The sequence below is a fragment of the Chiloscyllium punctatum genome, chromosome 29 (genome assembly GCF_047496795.1).
Source record: "Chiloscyllium punctatum isolate Juve2018m chromosome 29, sChiPun1.3, whole genome shotgun sequence".
NCBI classification, from domain to species: Eukaryota; Metazoa; Chordata; class Chondrichthyes; order Orectolobiformes; family Hemiscylliidae; genus Chiloscyllium; species Chiloscyllium punctatum.
Window position 1 is genome coordinate 74,205,642 of NC_092767.1, and position 12,298 is coordinate 74,217,939.

At 48.5% G+C, this 12,298-nt stretch overlaps 1 protein-coding gene across 1 annotated transcript in view; it reads left to right on the forward strand.

The window, feature by feature from the left end:
- The window catches only part of LOC140454581 (uncharacterized), a 48,364-nt gene that overhangs the window by 14,117 nt on the left and 21,949 nt on the right, over positions 1-12,298 (forward strand). Inside the window, exons 2-5 of the mRNA XM_072549439.1 lie at positions 1,002-1,037; positions 4,003-4,640; positions 8,294-8,445; positions 11,827-11,918. Coding sequence (XP_072405540.1) covers positions 1,002-1,037; positions 4,003-4,640; positions 8,294-8,445; positions 11,827-11,918 — 918 coding nt within the window. The remainder of the gene's footprint in view (positions 1-1,001; positions 1,038-4,002; positions 4,641-8,293; positions 8,446-11,826; positions 11,919-12,298) is intronic.

Genomic DNA, 12,298 nt, shown 5'->3' on the forward strand with positions numbered 1-12,298 from the left:
CAGAAAGCGGTTGAGGCCAAAACATTGAATATTTTCAAGAAGGAGTTAGATACAGTTCTCAGGGCTAAAGGGATCAAAGGGAATGGGAGAGAAAGCGAGTACTGAGTTGGATTGTTAGCCATGATCATATTGAATCATGGAGCAGGCTGGAAGGGCTGAATGGCCTACACATGCTCCTCTTTTTCTAAGCTTCTGTGTAACAGAGTCCAGCAGTGCAGGTGATGCAGAATGCCAGGGTTTCGATCATAAGCAAAGAGTAAGAAGATCGAGTTTTACAGGCAGTCCCCAGTAGATGTTCTGGTCTTATATTTGTATGCAAGTCAGAACGTAATGCAGGTTCATAGAAATAGCTGTTCGTATATGTCAGGAAACGTTTGCGTATCAGATATTGAAAATTACACCCCCCTGTATGAGATTGTGTTTATAAGTCACATATTCGTAATTATTTTGTCTATGGTGGGAGTGAAGGTACAAGTCCGCATTTCGTTTACGTTCTGAAAAAACATCAGTAATTCAGGACAGAAGGCCGGAACTGACCTTTGGTGTGATGTAGGTGTGATCGTTCTCTGGTGAAGGATGGAAATACGACAGCAAATGAGTTGGTAGATTTACGCGGCACGGATGCCAGACATTTGGCGAAACCTGGTCGGTGCTGGCTGTTTGCACTCCATGTGCAATCTGGTCAGCAGGGATTCACAAAATACTACAATTTGCAGGCCAGGTACCCAGGGGGCAGACCATCCGAGACCACAAGCCACATTTAGTCTTCTGCAAGAATTTGGGACTGACCAATATTTATTCCCAGTCTCCAGTGAGAGGAGGGATTGGTGAGGATGATGAGAGTGTGAATAGATTTATTGAGACTTGCATGTTTCCTTGTTTACAAAGTCCTTCTGTTGTGATCATTGGCAGAGATTCCACACTCTCAGAGGCTGATGATCTTATCCTTCACTTAATTAATTATTGCTTCTGATTTTCTGTCTCCCGTCTCCATCTTCCAGGTGCCACAGGATCAATACAGCAGGACCAGAATTTCGGTGAGTACAACTGAAGAAATTCCTCCTCACGTCTACAACATCAGTTATTTGCCACTGTTCACAGCTGTCAAGTCAGAGAGTTACGGTTTCAGTCAGTTTCTGTCATTAGCAGTTCGACCCCTGACTCTCTGATGTCTGTCCACCACCAACAAGGCACAAGTCAGGAGTGTGATGGAATACTCCCCACTTGCCTGGACGAGTGCAGTTCCAGCAACATTCGAGAGGCTCAATATCATGCAGGACACAGCAATCCTGGTTAATTAGCACTACCCCATCCACCAGTTCTAATATTCACTCACTCCGAAGCTCAATGACAACAGTGTGTACCATCTGTAAGATTCGCTGCAGTAACTCGTCAAATCTCCTTAGACAGCACCTTTCAAATCCATGACCACTTTTATCTAGAAGGGCAAGGGCAGCAGATACATGGGAACACCACCATGTGCACGTTCCCTCCAAGCCACTCATCATCCTGACTTGGAAATATGTTGCCCACTGTTGCTGGGTCCAACCCTGGAATTCCCTCCCCAAAGGCATTTTGGCTGTCCTTACAGCACATGGTCTGCAGCAGTTCAAGAAGGCAGCTCACCTTCTCAAGGGGCAACTAGGGGTGGACAATAAATGTCGGCTAACCTGAATTTCTCTACAGAGAGCCAGTGAAAGGTAAGGCCAGGAAATCTTATACTCCATTTCTCTGCCTTGTGCTGTCTCTCATGTTCTTTTGCTCTCTCTGTATGACTATGACTGTTGTGTTCTTTTGCTTTCTCCTTCTTGTACGCTTTTGCTTTCTCTCTCTCTCTTTCTTGCTCTCTCATTCACTCTCTCTCTCTTTTTGGCACTCACTCTTTCTCTCTCTCTCTCCCGTTCTCTTTTGCTCTCTCTCTCATTGTCTTTGTCTCCCTCTCTGTCTCTCTGTTGTTCTCATTCTCTCTCTCTGTCTCTCTCTCTGTCTCTCTCTCTGTCTGTCTCTCTCTCTCTCTCTCTGTCTCTCTCTCTGTCTGTCTCTGTCTCTCTCTCTCTCTCTCTCTCTGTCTCTCTCTCTCTCTCTCTTTCCCCCCCTCTCTCTTTCCCCCCCTCTCTCTTTCCCCCCCTCTCTCTTTCCCCCCCTCTCTCTTTCCCCCCCTCTCTCTTTCCCCCCCTCTCTCTTCCCCCCCCTTCCCCCCCCCTTTCCACCCCCCTCTCTTTCCACCCCTCTCTCTTTCCCCCCCTCTCTCTTTCCCCCCCTCTCTCTTTCCCCCCCTCTCTCTTTCCCCCCCTCTCTCTTTCCCCCCCTCTCTCTTTCCCCCCCTCTCTCTTTCCCCCCCTCTCTCTTTCCCCCCCTCTCTCTTTCCCCCCCTCTCTCTTTCCCCCCCTCTCTCTTTCCCCCCCTCTCTCTTTCCCCCCTCTCTCTTTCCCCCCCTCTCTCTTTCCCCCCCTCTCTCTTTCCCCCCCTCTCTCTTTCCCCCCCTCTCTCTTTCCCCCCCTCTCTCTTTCCCCCCCTCTCTCTTTCCCCCCCTCTCTCTTTCCCCCCCTCTCTCTTTCCCCCCCCTCTCTCTTTCCCCCCCCTCTCTCTTCCCCCCCCCTTTTCCCCCCCCTCCTTCCCCCCCCCCTCTCTCTCTCTCTCTCTTTCCCCCCTCTCTCTCTCTTTCCCCCCTCTCTCTCTCTTCCCCCCCTCTCTCTTTCTCCCCCCCTCCCTCTCTCCCCCCCGTCTCTCCCCCACCGTCTCCTTCTCTCTCCCATTCTCTTTTGCCCACACACTCTCTTATTGTCTTTGTCTCCCTTGTCTCTGTTGTTTCTCTCTCTTTCTCTCTCTCTCTCTCAGTCTCTCATTGTCTTTGTCTCCCTTTCTCTGTCTCTCTGTTGCTCTCTCCCTCTCTCTATCATGCTGTCTCACGCTCTCTGATTTTCTCACTCATCCCCACAACCCGACCTCCGACCCCTGCACACCAGTCCAGTGTGGATATTTCACGTTGGCAGACCACACTTGTTGCAGCCAGATATATAGTCTCCCAGCTAATGTCCCCACTCCCCAGTGAATCATACCAACAATATGACATGGCTCCAGATTAGATACCTCCATAGAGTAGAGTAACAGAGGTATGCTCACCTTGGGGCAGAGAAGCGAAAATGGGTTTTGGTAAAGATGTTTAAAATCCCAAATAAGATGGAAAAATTTGCCCTGGTGCAGGGTCAGTAGACAGAAGGCAGAAATTTAAGATAGAGAGTGGTTAGGATTTGGATTATGCTGCTGACGGTGTGAGGAACGTTCATTAACAGCCCTGAATTGTCTCTAAGGAGAAGGATAGCAATCCAGGATATGGGGAAAGGAGCACGGAGTTGGACAAAATGGATTGCACTTTGGAAAAAGCCAGTACCAATGTGATGGGCCGAATCACCCCCTGCTGAGAAATACTATTCCACAACTACACATTTAATTTTTAAGAATATTTGTTCACAGCATGTGGATATTACTGGCAAAATTGCCCTTTCCTAATTGTCCCTGAACTGGGTATCTTGTTTGGGTCATTTCAGAGGGGAGTTGAGTCAGCCACATCACTGTGGGTCTGGAGTCACGTGTCGGCCAGACCGGGTCAGGGCGGCAGATTTCCTTCCCGTGGTGAACCAGATGGGTCTGTGTAACCAACTGTCCATGGTCACCACGAGCTTTCAATTCCAGATTTCTTAAAAGAAACTGAATTTAGTAACTGATTGAATTTTGCTTCCATTGTTTAATTGATGGTATCCAGTGGGTGGATTCTACAATGACTTGTGACGGTGGGATGCCTCACTCGAGGCTAACCCACTCTTGAGTTTGCCTCCAGCCCTCGGGGATTGAAGCCAGTTGTAGCTTCTGCGATCATACCCCCGGGCCAATTCAGAGAGTATGCACATCAAAGGTCAGCCATTGTCTGCACCAGCATCAAGGGAGCGCGGGTTGACGTTCTCTCAAGTTTTCCTGTATCCCTCTCTCTTTTTAACCTTCCAGATCTGAACGTGTTGAATGAATTTATTTTGAAAGATCTTGAAGAAGGGCAAAGCAGGAACTCCGTGCCTTGTGATTTCACCAACCCCCACATCGGAGAGATCAGGAACCAACTCATGAACCACATCCCAGAATGGGCAGCCTCACCAGTGGAGCTGATGCCAATGGACACGTGCTCCCCTCAGCTGGTCAGCAGGGGCACGGGCTCCCCTCAGCTGGTCAGCAGGGGCACGGGCTCCCCTCAGCTGGTCAGCAGGGGCACGGGCTCCCCTCAGCTGGTCAGCAGGGGCACGGGTTCCCCTCAGCTGGTCAGCAGGGGCACGGGGCCCCCTCAGCTGGTCAGCAGGGGCACGGGCTCCCCTCAGCTGGTCAGGAAGGACAACCAGGCGCAGGACACGAAGAGGAAGATGCCGTACCGAGGGGGGAGGCGGGTGGACCCGCCCTCGTCCCGCGCGAGCTCCAGGCACTTTGGCCACCCGTTGTCTGGGGTTTTCGTGAAGGAGGAGATGCCAAAGCTGGTCATCGTGGAGCAGCCCAAGCAGCGGGGGATGAGGTTTCGCTACGAGTGTGAGGGCCGTTCGGCGGGAAGCATCCCCGGAGAGAACACAACGGAGCAAACCAAGACTCTCCCGACCATCCAGGTGAAGCCGCCATGTTGTGCCTTCGGGGATGGGGGTTGGGGGCGAGCGTTAGCTGCTGTATCCAGGATGCTGGTCCTGAGCCCACTGCTCCAGAAATTGTCCCCAAGGGTTACCTCAGCTGGTGAAACCCTTGTCCATCTCTCTTTCTCTGTTAATTCCATAAGCAGCTTGGCATACTCCCTTTGAGCCCACTCACCGCATTCCACCCTCTTGAGGTTATCCCGAATGTGGCCTTGCGCGCTCCATGCCCTTCACCCCATGTGTTCACTGACCGACTCCATCAACCTCGACAACTCTCTTGCCTTCCTTTCCAACCCCTTCAGCCCTGTCCTGTCTACATAACCACCTTTGGCCCCACAACCATCCAAATCAGAACCACAGAATCCCTACTATGCAGCTAGCAGCCATTCAGCCCAATGAGACTCCACCCACCCTCCAAACAGCATTCCTCCTAGATCCCCATAAGCCCATGGCAAAACCAGCTAGCCTGCACACTATGGGACAATTTAGCATGGCTAATCCACCCTAACCCGCACATCCCTTGTACAGGAAACTGGAGCACCTGGAGGATACCCATGCAGACACAGGGAGAACGTGCAAATTTCACACAGACTGTCACCCCAGGCTGAAATTGAACCCAGGTCCCTGGCGCTATGAGGCAGCAGTGCTAACCACCGTGCCACCCTAAGTTCTCTGCACTCCTGCTCCAACTTTGGCCCCTTGCCAGCACATTTTCGCCGTCTCTAGCTGCTCCTGAATTGAGTGGCTTGATCCACTCGGTTGAAAATCAACCACGCTGCTGTGGGCCTGGAGTTATGTGTAGGTCAGACCGAGTAAAAGCAGTGGATTTCCTTCCCCGAAGGGCATGAGTGACCAAGATGAGTTTTTTTTTAACATAAATTGTCAATAGTTTCTCAGCACCTCTCGCTGAGCCTAGCTCTCCACTGTAGATTTTATCAATTGAAATTTGAAATCCACCAACTAATGCAGTGGGATTTGAACCCCAAAGCTTTTGTCTGGGCCTCTGGATTACTAATCCAGTGACCTTGAATAGGCAACAGCTTATTTTGAACCTGTCTTCCCTCATTCCAGTCTCTCCCACAAGAGGAAATATCCTCTCGACTCTCCTCCTATCAACTTCCCCCCTCAGGATCAAGTGTGTCCCAGCTCTATCCAAACCCCAATGGATACAAGCCCAACCTATTCAACTGTGTCAAGAGAAAAATCCTTCATCCTAGGAATCAGTCAAGCAATTGGGGTTGGGGGTGGGTGGAATATAATCACTCAGTCAGGCATTCAGGAGAAATCTCTTTACCCAGGCAGTGTTGAGAATGAGGAACTTGATCTCACAGAGAATGGTTGAATATTTCAGATGTATTTTATGGGAAGCTTGTGAGGACAAAGGAAAAGCATTTTATGCTAATAGGATGGGGTGGAACATAAATACCAGCGAGGACTGGTTTTAAAAATATCTTTAATTTGTTATTATTCACTCATGGGATACAGCTGTTGCTGGTTGGGTCAGCATTTATTGCCCATCCCTAATTGACCCAGAGGGCAGTTATGAGTTAACCCTGTTGCTATGGGTCTGGAGTCACATGTAGTCAGACCAGATAAGGATGGCACATTTCCTTCCCCAAAGGCCATTCGTGAACTGGATGGGTTTGTATGGCAATCAATAGTTTTGTGGTCATCTTCATTGAAATTATCTTTATAATCCAAATTTATTAATTGAATTTGATTTCCACCAGCTGCCATGGTGGGATTTCAAACCTCCTGCCCGAGGGCTCTGTTTAAATGCAGAGTAAAGCTCTTTCCACACTGTCTTCATCAAACAGTCCCAGGACAGGTACTGCACAGGGTCAGATACACAGTAGAGCATCCTCTGTACTGTCTTCATAAAACAATTCCAGGACAGGGACAGTATGGGATTAAATACACAGTAAAGCTCAATCTGCATGGTCTTTATCAAATACTCCCAGGACAAGTACATAGCGGGGTTATGTATAGAGTAAAGCTCCCTCTATACTGTCCCCATCAAACATCCCAGCACAGATACAGCACGGGCTTAGATACAGAGTAAACATCCGTTGCATGGTCTTTATCAAACACTCCCAGGACAGGTATAGTGTGGGGTTAGATACAGAGTAAAGTTCCCTCTACACTCCCAGGATAGGTATAGCATGGGGTTAGATACAGGATAGGTATAGCATGGGGTTAGATACAGATACAGTGGTCCATTGACCACTGGCAGGTTGAGAGTTTGATACTGAGTAAGGCCATTTTGTTTCTGATTACATCAAGGAGCAAACCCGAAAGGGCTGGAGTGCTGAGCTAAGGCTGTTCAGTGTTGTTGTGTTCGTCAGGATGTGTAAAGCAACGTGGATGCTTGCTGGCCAAGAGCTGGTCAAGATTCATTCCGTGTGGCTAAAACACCGAGTTGAGATGACCGTTTTTCCATGAGTTTCATTTGTGCCGTTTTGGTCAGAGTGGAATATTCAGGGGGATTTTAGCCGGGAGTTTGAGGCACAATGCTAGGTGCATTCCCATAGTGACTGGGTGCGGCCAAGAGAGGGAGATTTTCTTGGGGGGGGGGGGATTCCATTGTACCTGCCTGTGGTTTGTTTGTTACACGTATCTTGAAATACCCTTCAGCCTGTGGTGGAGCACAAGGACAAGTGCTTGCAGGGATGAACTGAAAGATTGAGAGAAAGAGTTTGCATTTCTGTGGCGCCGTTCACTACCTCAAGGCACCACACAGCCAGTGAGCTACTTTTTTGAAGCACGGCCACTGGTGTGGTGTCAGAAACACAGAAGCAACTTGTGCACAGCAAGATCCCATTAGCAGCGACGACACATTGTTTACTCCTTCTTGAACATGTTGGCTGGGCGTTTGATGTTTCCTGGGTTGCTGGGGAGGACTGTCCTGTTCATGTTTGAAATGACATGAGTCTTTTAGATTTAACCTCCTTATCTGAGGAATGTAACATCGCAACAGTGCAGCACACCCTCTATACTGGCCCTGAGGTCTTGTCTTGCTGCTCGAGTCCACAATGTGGGACTTCAGCCCACACCGAACGGTTCTATAAGCGAAGAGGTTTCCTCTCTATTCTCAGCTGGATTTATTCGTAACTACTTTGTATCTACGGCCCCCTAGCTCATTTCTCCTCTCCCGGCATTGGGTAACATCTTCACCACACCTACCCTAACAAACCCCTTCGCAACCTTTAAGATTGCACTGGGGAGGAAGACCCCAGGAAATGAATTCCATTGTTTCCAGGCGCCCTAACCCTAAGGTTTTCGAATCCCTCCTCAGCCTGGCCCCACATTCTTTCTGAAACTTCCTCCAGTTCCGCAATCTTACCAGATTCCTGCACTCCACCTTGTGAATCCATGTAGTTCATCGTTTCAACATTGGCAGTTTCCTGAGTCTGAAGCCCTGCATTCCTTCCCAAAACCCCTCTACTCTCTCCTCCATTTAAGATGTGCCTTTCAGCAAGCGTTTGGTCAACTGCCTTGGTCTCGCTTAGTGTTTCATTTTGTCTCATCACCAGAGTATTATTTTTAAATCTCTTCCTCCACTTTGGATAACTGGTGGGATTAAACTGTTTTGGGATTAGTGGCTGAATTGCGCGTTGCTCTCTTCTCTCCAGATCCAGAATTGGCAAGGCGAGGTCAAGGTGATCATTTCCTTGGTGACCAAAGATGAACCATACAAGCCGCACCCCCATAGCCTTGTGGGCAAAGACTGTCAAAACGGCATCTGTGAAGTAACCGTCAGTCCCAAGTGCAACATGAAAGCCAGGTAAGCAAGGAGCTGTCTGTAGTCAGGAGTCAGTGTTAGCTACAGTGCCTGTTGGTGCTGAGTCATTCTGTATACAATAGTGTTAGCAGCACTGTAATGTATACAGAATGACTCATCACCAACAGGCACTTTTATTAGCTGGAGTGTGAGACTACAAAGATAAATGAATTTTCGTTTGTTCATCTACCATCTTTCTGTTTCTGTTGTTCTGTCTTGTCTTCCCCCCCGCTCCCCCCCCCCCCCCTATCTATATATCTGACCCTATCTGTGTCTGTGTCTCAGTCTATCTCTCTCTCCCTGTCCTGGTCTCTGTCTCCCTCTCCCCGTCTGTGTCTCTGTCACTCTTCCCTGCCTTATCTCCTCCCCTCTCTCTGTCTCTGTTTCTCTCCTATGTGTCTCCCCCTCTCTATCTCTTTCTACCTGTCCCTGTCTCTGTCACTCCCCCCCATCTCTTTCCGTCTGTGTCTCTGTCGATCTCTCTCTCTCCCCCATGTGTCTTCTTCTCTCTCTCTCTCTCTCTCTCTTCCCCCCCCCCCCCCTCGTTGTTGTTTCATTTCCTCTTTGCAGGGTAGCCCTATGCTGGAGAGAACATAAATAGGAGGACTAGCCCACTCAGCCCCTTGAGCTTGCATTCAACAAGACCATCATTGATCTACTTTAGCTGCACTTCCCTCTACTTTACACATATCCCATCAGACTTCCCTAATGAACTGAAAAACCTTTTTAACCCCTTGCCTTGAATGTAGTCAGTAATTGAGAATGTGGAACAGTATGGGATGGAGAGTGTCAAAGATTCACAACCATCTGGGGAAAAAAACCTCTTGGCCTAAACGGCTGACCCCCTTATTCTGAAGCTGTGCCCACAGAATCCTAACAGTGAGGAAACATAGCATTTGGCCCACACTGACCCTCTGAACAGCTGCTGAGATGGGATTGGAACCCATGCCCCAGAGCACCAGCCTGAGGCCTCTATACTACTGCGATAGTGACATTGCGCTGTCCTTATGTGAGCATTACAGAATCATGGCCTCATTGGAGTATGAATCCAGACACAGGCTGGGAATCTCGGTTGGCAAATGGTGGAATTTGAATCCTATAAAATATCTGGAATTAAGAGTGTAGTGATGACCATGAATTCACTGTGGATTGCTGGGAAAAGCCAATCTGGTTCACCGATGTCCTTCAGGGAAGGGAACTGCCATCCTTACCTGGTCTGGGCCTACATGTGACTCCAGACCCACAGCAATGGGGTTGACTCTTTAATGCCCTCTGGGCAATTAGGGATGGGCAATAAATGGGTAATAAAAGTGACACCCACATCCCATAAATGAATTTTAAAAAGAAAATCATTAGCCAATGTCCAGCCTGGCTTCTGTTTGTACCTACACCCTTTTTACAGTTAGGGAGTGAGATCTCCTTTTCTTATATTTTTGAGATCCAATGTAGGGCTAATGGCACGTGTAGACAAGACCAGCTACTAGTCAGTGAGGTGTACAGCACAACAAAAGGCCCTTTGGCCCATCTAGTCTGCACCAGTCAACGTCGACTACCTAACTATTCTAATCCCACTCTGCAGCACTTGGCCTGCAGTCTCGGCATCGCAAGTGCTGCATATACATATCCTTCTTCAATGTGATGTGGGTTTCTGCCCCTCCCACACTGAGGGGGTGTTCCAGATACAAACCACCCTCTGGTGGAAATAAAAATGTTTCCTCACATCTCCTCTAGTGCTCCTGCCCCTTACCATAAGGTACCCTCTATCACGGGGGAAAAGTTTCTTCCCGATGGATATGTGAATCGGAAAGGTTCAGAGAGATGTGGGCCAAATGCTGTCCAATGGGACTAGTTCAGATTGGGATGTCTGATCGGCAAGGATGAGTCTGACTGAATGGTCTGTTATCATAGAGTCATACAGCACGGAAACAGACCCTTCGGTCCAACCTGTCCATGCCGACCAGATATCCCAACCCAATCTAGTCCCACCTGCCAGCACCTGGCCCATATCCCTCCAAACCCTTCCTATTCATATACCCATCCAAATGCCTCTTAAACGTTGCAATTGTACCAGCCTCCACCACTTCCTCTGGCAGCTCATTCCATACACGTACCACCCTCCTGAGTGAAAAAGTTGCCCCTTAGGTCTCTTTTATATCTTTCCCCTCTCACCCTAAACCTATGCCCTCTAGTTCTGGACTTCCCCACCCCAGGGAAAAGACTGAGCTATCTGACTCTGTCTATGCTATCTATGCCCTTTTGTAATTTATACATTTCAATCATGTCCCCTCTCAGCCTCCTCTGCTTCAAGGAAAACAACCCAAAGCTGTCCAGTCTCCCTTCATAACTGAAACTGTCCAGCCCAGGCCATATCCTGGTAAATCTGCTCTGCACTGTCTCCAGTGCTATCACACTCTCTGTGGGGATGTCATGTTGAGATTGAACAGGATGTTGGTGAAGCCTCTTCTGGGGTACTGTGAACTTCCTACAACGGGGAAATATATTCGTAAATTAGACAGAGTTCAGAAAAGATTTACCATGATGTTGCTGGGAAGGAAGGACTTATAAAGATAGGCTGGGACTTTATTTTCACTGGAGCATGGAGATGACCCCATAGAGGTTTCTAAAATCGCGAGGTGCCCATAGAAGGTGAACATCAAAGCTGTTTTTCCTAAGGTGGGGGGGCGTATTTTTAAGATGAGAGGAGAAAGTTTTAAAAAAGACACAAGGGGACCTTTTTTACACAGGGAGTGGTTCATGTGTAGAATGAACTGTCAGAGGAAGTGGTGGATGCAGGTAAGGTTGCAACATTTAAAAGACATATGGACAGATACCATGAATCACAAAGGTTTGGAGAGAGATGGGTCGAACACAGGTAAGTGGGACTAGTTTGGTGTGAGAACATGGCTAGCGTGAACTCGTTACTTTATGAAAAAGGCCCTTTGGCCCATCTAGTCTGCACCATTCAAAAGCAACCACCTCACTATTCTAATCCCACTTTGCAGCACTTGGCCTATCGCCTTGGTATCGCAAGTGTATTTCTAAATCCTTCTTCAATGCGATGAGGGTTTCTGCCTCTCCCACCCTTAGGGGGAGTTCTAGAATCTCCATCCTCCCCGCTTCTCCCCCCTGCCCCCACCACCAACCCCTCCACAAGTGACAGCTTTCCTTCTGCAAAAGATGGCAGTGCTGTGCTGTCCATGGCTGTTTCCACACAAGTTTGGAGATTTATGGTGTAGCTGCATTGGTGAAGCTACGACCTCCTGGATCGGCAGTCCAGTTCTGTAACGACTGTGTCGCTGGCTATTGGCCATACCTGCAGTTATGCTTTGTCTCTGTATGGCACATTTGGCTACTCACACTGCTCCCTCCCTTTCTATCTTTCAGTTTTGCCAATCTGGGTATTCAGTGCATGAAGAAGAAAGAAATTGGGAAAGCCCTGGAACACCGACTGAAACTTGGGATCGATCCTTTCAATGGTGAGTCAGAGTTCGTGTGATTTTGTTTTTACAAAAAACACATTGCTTTTAGTTCAATCAACTTTCACAGTGACAATTAAGTACTGTAGGTCAGAAAGACCCACTGGGTGCAAGTAGAGAAACCTCTGGGAGCTGTGCTGAGGAAGGGTCACTGGACCTGAAACGTTAACTCTGATTTCTCTTCACAGATGCTGCCAGGCCTATTGAGCTTTTCTGGCAACTTCTGATCTTGAATCTTTGGAAGGGACAGGACTTTTTTTAAAAATAAAAGCATGCATGAATTTGCCAACTGAGTGTAGGGCATAGGAATTAGGAACAGGAGTAGGCCATTTGGCTCCTCAAGACTGCTCTGTACATTTGATAAGTTTGTGGCTGATATG